The sequence below is a fragment of the Antrostomus carolinensis genome, unplaced genomic scaffold (assembly GCF_000700745.2).
Source record: "Antrostomus carolinensis isolate BGI_N321 unplaced genomic scaffold, ASM70074v2 scaffold29769, whole genome shotgun sequence".
NCBI classification, from domain to species: domain Eukaryota; kingdom Metazoa; phylum Chordata; class Aves; order Caprimulgiformes; family Caprimulgidae; genus Antrostomus; species Antrostomus carolinensis.
Window position 1 is genome coordinate 1 of NW_010339712.1, and position 7,517 is coordinate 7,517.

A 7,517-nucleotide genomic window follows, 5' to 3' on the forward strand; every position below is an offset into this window, starting at 1 on the left:
TGCCCGGCGGTGCTCGTTGGGCTGCCCGGCGGCTGTGTCGGCGCCGCTGCCCGAGCTCGGTCCGAAGAGCTTAATTCTTCCGGTTGCGTTCGGTCCCGTGTGGAGCCGTGTGAATTCCCTTCTCACGCTGTGGCTGTTGCCGATTCTTTGCGGTACACGCGGTCTGTGGAGACAATGCAACAGGCAGAGGATCAAGAGGCTGTCGTTGGCTCTCCAGAGTGAACGCCGTCCCCAGGCGTTTTCTGTGCTCCGGCGCAGGCTGTTTGTCCGGCTAAGGAACACCCACCCCTCTTGTGGTCTGGTTTGTGTGCTTCAGCGTGCCAGAGGCACAAAACTGAAACGACGAGTGTCTAGCCAGCAGCCTGACATGTCCCAAGATTTGCACCTCTTATCACCGAGGGTGCTGTTCTGCCCCTTCGTGTCTTGGGCGTTCTCAGGTGTCCGTTGCTCAGAGGGTCTCTTGGGTAGCGGAAATACACGTCCAGAGCAATTGCGGGCTGTGGGCTGCAGGCAGAGCAGACCGCAGCCATGTGTGCGTGCCTCATAGCAGAATCGGCATCCCAGAGTTGTGTGTGCATGTTTATAGCCAGTGGAGGACGTTTGATATATGAAGTGGGATTGCAAACAGATTGTCTGGAGCGGAGCTGCCCAAAAGTAGTACTTTCGAGCAGTCAGAAAAAATATGTTAAAAACGGCAGCATGTCTTCAGAACACTGCAAGAGTAGTGCCTGTTTTATCGTTCCTTCTTTTCCCCTGAAACCTCATCTGGGCTGGTGGTTGAAGATGCTAACTAGCATGTTTAGAAAGGTCTTAGCATGGAAGGCTCAGTGTGTTTAGTGCATTAATATGATCAAGTTAAAGCCCACCTCCCTGTCCGGACAGACCAATATGCTTTAGCACTATGGGTTTAAAATGCAAGTTTGGCGACTAGTCTACATAGAGACACTTGGGAAACTAGACCTCCATGTGGCCTCAGTCATTCAAAATTTGATGTAGTTCCCATGTTCTTGAGTCCATTTTATTGGTATTCACCGAAGATTTAACATGCTTGCATTACACTGCATTATATTAGTGCTGCCACTTAATTTGTGCTCTTTTTCATTGTCCACACTGCCCCCACCTAGATAAATCCTGGAGCTGTGTCTGAAATCCAAAATTTTGAGGGATTCAAGTTATGCCTGTGTGGAAAATGAGTGTTGTTAACTGAGGCTGGCAGGAAGGATGAAGTAATTCACAAGTGTTAAGTGGAGCTGAAATTTCAGTTTGACCCTTAGTTCATTGTCTTGTCGTCCGTACTCTAAGTTTGGTCACTGATTAGCCAACTCAAGTGAAAAATACACTTTTTGAAGCACAGACCTGTTCTTGAAAGATAGTGGGCTGTGTATCCAGTCACTGAGAAGCAAAGATAACAAGTAACTAGTCAGATAAGTGCCAGAGGGGGGGCAGGGTTTTCAAAGAGCAATAAACTGGTTAACAACACTTAGTTTAATAATCTTGTTACTTGCCCATGCCGTAAAACAGGAATGGTTCTAGTCAGGTTTTGTCTGGAAGAAGACCCATATAGAGGCTATTCTAGAATAACTTTTAGGGCTCTTTCTGCATGATTGCTCAGTACTGAGGATGAGTGATTTTAATATTGGCAAAGTCTGTTAATGAATGGTATTTCAGGATCAATCTACATAATATGCAGAGACTTTTAACTGGCGTTTAGTCTGTCAAAATTATTGCAAAACAGAAGCACAGAACAAACTGTATGGGAGTGGGGAAAGGAGAAGTATGCTTGTTAAGGAAAGGTATTGAGCAGTCTTAAACACACCTTTCCAGTACACAGTATTACTGTATATTGGCAGTGAGTACCTATTAAGCTCTATGATGTTATTCAGTAAGCAGAATTTACCCAAGTATTGCTAGTTGATAGTAAATATCAAGCTGATACAATTAACATGTGGTTATCAGCAGAAATAAATCATAATACTTAAAAGAATTCCTGGATCAGATTTTGAGCTGTTGTGATGAAATAAGTCTTTCTGTATGGTTCGTCAGGATAATGGGATAACATTAACTTAATTGCGGAGCGCTTGATTTTTTGCAAGTTTTGCCTTCAATCAGTTGAAAATTTATGTGGGTTCTTTATTTTTTTCCAACAGTTTGGAAGTTGAGTTGTTTGAGTTAGGTCTACACATGAATAAAAAAGCAAGGAGTTCTGAGGAACAATTGTTTAATATCAACTTGTCATAAAATCCCTGGCAACAAAACTTTTTCTTCTCGTAGAAGAGAGGACTTTTATTTACTGTAAGTGGAAACAGATTTTTGCATACTGTAATCTTCAATATGGCGTTTTCCTATGCAAGGTTTATAACATTGAATCTTATCACTAACCCATACTGATCTATTTCTTTTAATAGCACACTTTTATTAAGGCTTTTCCAGTTTACACTAGAGCTCACTAATGTGGAAAAGCTAAAGGATGAGAGATTACTTCCTTTTAGGGAAAAATCGAAATCCTTTAAGGCAAGCTTGGATCAATTTGTTGTTACTTTCATTACCTTCCTAAATTAATAGTTGATCCTGTTTATACTGGAAAATTTTGCTGCTTTAAGTCAACTGGCACTTCATTATACAAATAAATTTTTCTAAGCTCTCTTACTCAGAAATTTTAAAGACCTCGAAAATATGTCGTAACTTAATAAGGAAAAAAATCTAATTTGTTTGAAACTTTAGTTTTTCTTATACACATGCTGATACACTTTTTATTTCGATAGAAGTTTTTCAGGGAGTGTGTGTGATTTGTTCTGCTACAAACCGTGAATGTATGTTAACTATGTGTGTAATCCAGAAGTTTAGCATGCTAAAAATACATCTGTGTTAGTTCCTGTCAAGTTAAATAGTATTATACCCTAAAAGGAAAGATGTACAGTACAGCTGGTCTTCAGACAACGCCCACCTGAGGCTTCCCCCCCCCTCCCCTTTTCCCTTTTTAGAGGAATGATACTCTAATGAAACTCAGTACTTACCTTGAATTACTTCTCTTTATTTTGGGTTTCACACATTAACCTATCTGTGTGACCTTAAAGGAACAGGGTAAAGTTAAATCATACTATTCACCATTTTTGTCAATAGAAATGTATTCTTAAATCAGAAAACTAAAACTATTTTTTTTCAATAATGAAGAATATTCTTTCACCGCACTAAAAATCTCTTAATGAAGTGAGCAGTTGGTGTATTTATTTCCATTTAATGACTTGCAAATGTTTCCTGGGTGATAAGAGTACTTGCAACCAAACATTCCCTTAACATTTGAGACTGAACTGTCTCATTTATGAACTACAATGAAATGAAAATGAGGTTGGCATTTTTGCACTTCTTTAATAAAATTACTTGTTGCATTCAAGTTTTTAGCTGGATAGGAAATGAATGGTCAGGAGCCTGCCTCTAATAGGTGAAAAGAAGGTGGCCCAATTTAAGATCATTTCTTCTAGTTTCTACTTTGTTCTGTAGTATTAACTAGTACTGATTGTATGTTCTCTTAATGTTATTTTAATCTCTGCCATAAATGGGGGACCATGCAGCCGCAAAGTCTGCACACACCAAATCTGATGAAGAGCATGGAATTTGTTTAAAATACTTCAAGCACCAGTCATCTCTCACAAGAGGATTTACAGTGGGAGTAGTAGTGCTTGTCTACAAAAAGTGTAAGCAAGGAGAAGGAAGGGAAAAACTTTTAATTTACTCTAAATATATTACTTTAAAGGTCGACTGCATCTCCTTGCTAGTATAGCTTAATACCCACCATCTTCCCTGCCGTCTTCCAGTGGTATAGTATGCTTTGTGGCTGTTAATTTTTTGGGTAAGTTTTAGCTTTGTTTTACAGGGATATGAGGCATTTTCTAGTGTACAGATGTAATAGATGTTCTGGGAAGCTTTCTGGACTAGAGCTCTGTGGCATGGCTGCCTACAATTGCAAGGTCTAGACTGGGGTAACGCATGCCGTCTTTTTATTTCTGTGTTCCTGAAATTCACAGTTCACCTTAGGATCTGTGGACACTGTTAAGTCACAAATGACTGGAGGAAAATTATCACAATATTGAGCTTCTCCTCTCTTTCTAACATGACCTGCATTCCCATTGTGCTTGTGCAGATTATATACGGCTTATATATCTTAGATATACTGTTCATGCATAAAGCCAACTTTGGATTTTTTACAAGATCTTAACTCTTTTAGTGTTTTTCACTGTAGCAGCTAATTAAATTATACATCTGCAGACAATACAGTCGGCATACATCAAGCCATTTAAGAAGTAAATTCTGATATACTGTGTGAACTATTTGCTGAGTTTAACTAATGGTTCATACTAATCATTATATACCGAGCTGATTGACCACTAGCCTGTGGCAGGGGGCACGCTCTGACCCTCTGTGTAGCCAAAGAAGGATTCAAGGTATAGGTGTGTGCTGTATATGAAGGGGTGATTTGTAGTAGGAGTTCCCATACTACACTTTTTCTGGTTTGCTATGTGTAGCAGTACTAATGGTGGTCCAGATCTTAAAGGATGTTGCCAAGACATATGTAGCCAACATCCTTGACAGGCTTGCACCGCTCATAATTTCTCTGTGTCTTGAAAAATATATGTAGTACTGACCTCCCTGTTTCCAAATGTATATGGTAGAAAAAGGGAAGAAAAATTTGGAGACCATTAGAATAATCAAAGACAAGGAAAAGCTCTTATACAGGGAGTGTGTGAATAGGCTGGGGATCTTCATTCTGGAGGAGAAATTACATAGGGTGAGAGACTGGGTGGGATTTGATTGTATGGCCCAACACAAAAACTAGGGGCCGTCAAATCAAGCTGTGAGCCAGACTGAAAACAAACAAAAGTAGGAGAGACTTCAGGGTATGAGTCACAGATCTGTGGAATTCCTTTTTAAGGGATTTTGCGGATGCATAAAGTTTATAAGTGTTGAAGGGAAGACTTAACAAATACGTGAAGGAGATCCACTGAGGATGAATAAACAATCAAACCACAGGGAATTCCTTGAGCTGAATGTGGTTAGAGGAGTACATGCAAGTCCTTCTCTTGTTCTGCTGAATCCATGAGCTAGCAGGTATGACTGGGGACAGGCAACTGGGCTAGATGGCCTTGTGGTCTGAGTCCTGATGGCCATTCTGTCCCTCTTCTAAGCATTGTTAAAGATTGTTGTCCTGGTTCTTAATGCTTTCACAGTAGAAGTCCAGATTCTCAGGAGATATGCTATGACTTTGTTAAGGCTTCTTTATAGTCCATTCTGCTTTACACCAGGTAAGAATCTAGCTCGCTGCCTAACTGGAAAGGTAATTGTTGCAATTACTTGCTTCATCCTCACCATTCCCAGTCATGCTGTTGTAAAACTGCCCTTCAGGAGAGTAACAGCTAAAAGCAAGAAGACGTTTTGGTCATCTGTGAGGTTCTGTACACAATTCTTGACAGACTCATAGAGGAATTGTGCTGGATCTTGGTCTGAGAAAGACCTGGAAACTTGTGAAATGTGTTGGTTATGTATATCTTTGTTATAAGAGGCAATAAGTGCCTGAAATTTAAATAGCTAAAATCTTTATCTAGGGGGAAAAAAGGTTGGTCTGTCTGTAAAGTAGACCTCTGGTTTTGAGCATCTGAAACCCAGAACTCCTGACATGGGATACAAAACAAAACCTTGAAAAAATTCATTTACTTTACAAATACAGGACTGACTTTTGACTCAATTTCTTTTGTAAATGCAATGAAAACACTGTGATCTAGAGCACATAGGTGTGAGACACAGCCATATGAACAGTATCTGTCTTGTAATTTCCACATTTTTATTAGGTTGCCACTAATGGAATTATTGCAGTGAATGAACCTTCAAGTGAAGAAAAATATCTTGGTCAATTTCCAGTCAGTTTTGGGGCTATTGCTCCTTTTATGGCTGACCTGGACACAACAGATGGACGTGGAAATGTGTATTACAGAGAAGATTCATCCTCAGATGCCTTGGAACTTGCATCAGACTATATCAAAAGAGGTTTTCCTGAGACTACTTTTGATCCCAGCAGTGTTGTCATTGTTACATGGAAGCTTGTGGCTCCTTACGAGGCACCAGGAGATCATACTTTGGAAGAAAAGGTGATTGTTAATCTGAGCTTTAAGACATGTTGGACACATGTTCAGCTGAAGTGTAACACCATAACCTGTTGTTTTGAAGTCTTGAGTTCCTTTGTGTTTAAATAAACCCTGTACAGTTCAAGAAATACTTTGTTGTTGAAAAGGCCACAGCAAAATAGGACTTTCCAGAATTTTTTCCTTAATTTTTATTTTACAGTATTTTATTTCTTCAAAAGAAAATGTTTCAATCTACATAGTTGGTTTATTTGTATTCCCTGACAATTCTTACTTTGAACATTAAGTGTGATGTGGTAATAATTGAAACAGTGGGATATCCTGCCCTCCATCTGTGCAATATAATCCAGTTTGCTTGCATTTTTCAGCAGACTTCCAAGTCATTTTGACATCAAACTATCTTAAATCTGATAGGTATATGGACTAATAGGAACATCAAACTGTGAATCCCTTTTGGACATATGACACTGCATTCACAAAAAGGTCATGCTTTGTAGCTAGTATTGAATGAAGAAGCAGTTAGAGGTTTGGGGTTTTTTTAATTACTTGCAAACCATTTTCCCTTTTAAACCATGTTAGGTACTATCCTGCAAAGATATATAACTTCATGCACTATAATTATCCCAGCTGATGAGCCTCCTCACAATGGATAAAGTTAAGAATAGACAACAATTTAGGAAATCTTTTTCTGTCAAAGATTAATTTCTTGTGCCTAACTTGACACACCCATTGTGTTCACAGTAATGATTCTGCACTCTGGTAGCAAAGAATAGCTGATGCCTGAGGTACTGTCTTGATGGTTCCTACAGTATGCAGGAAAAGACACTTGTAGCAACATGAAACCTGAACTCTTCTTTAAATATTCTGTTGACAGGATTTTTCTGTTTAGTGTTGCACACATCACTCTCTTTATTTTAAGGAGATGATATGGCATCCTATAGAATTGTTATGTTTTAGGCAGCCTCTCTGGCTATTTCGTAATGGATTTAACTTATCTGATAATGCTTTCTTTTAAATGTTTATGTATGCTAAAACTAAAACTTGCTTTTTATGTTTAACATAAAAAGTTTTTGCTAAAACTTTATGTTTTAGCAAAACATAAGCTTGCATAATATTGATTTGTTCTGGGAAGTACATGATGCATTATGTGTGATGGAAATTTTGATTTTTTTACTTTGTCTTTTTTAAAAAAAATGTTATTCTGTTGTCTGTCTTGAATATTTTTCCATGAATAAATGGATGTTAATTTTTTTTCCACAGAGAAACACATTCCAGGCTGTTTTAGCCTCTTCTGACTCCAGTTCCTATGCTATTTTCCTTTATCCAGAAGATAGTTTGCAGTTCTATAGTACATACTCCAAGAATGATGATGGGAAGATTCCTGCT

General features: G+C 38.8%; 1 protein-coding gene across 1 annotated transcript in view; it reads left to right on the top strand.

The window, feature by feature from the left end:
- Positions 1 to 5,840: 5,840 nt before the first annotated feature.
- NID1 (nidogen 1) overlaps positions 5,841 to 7,517 on the top strand; it is a gene marked incomplete at both ends in the record, with an annotated part of 26,753 nt that continues 25,076 nt past the window's right edge. Inside the window, 2 exons of the mRNA XM_029086978.1 lie at positions 5,841 to 6,137; positions 7,392 to 7,517. The exon at positions 7,392 to 7,517 is cut by the window's right edge and continues 116 nt beyond it. Of these exons, the coding sequence (XP_028942811.1) occupies positions 5,841 to 6,137; positions 7,392 to 7,517 (423 nt within the window). The remainder of the gene's footprint in view (positions 6,138 to 7,391) is intronic.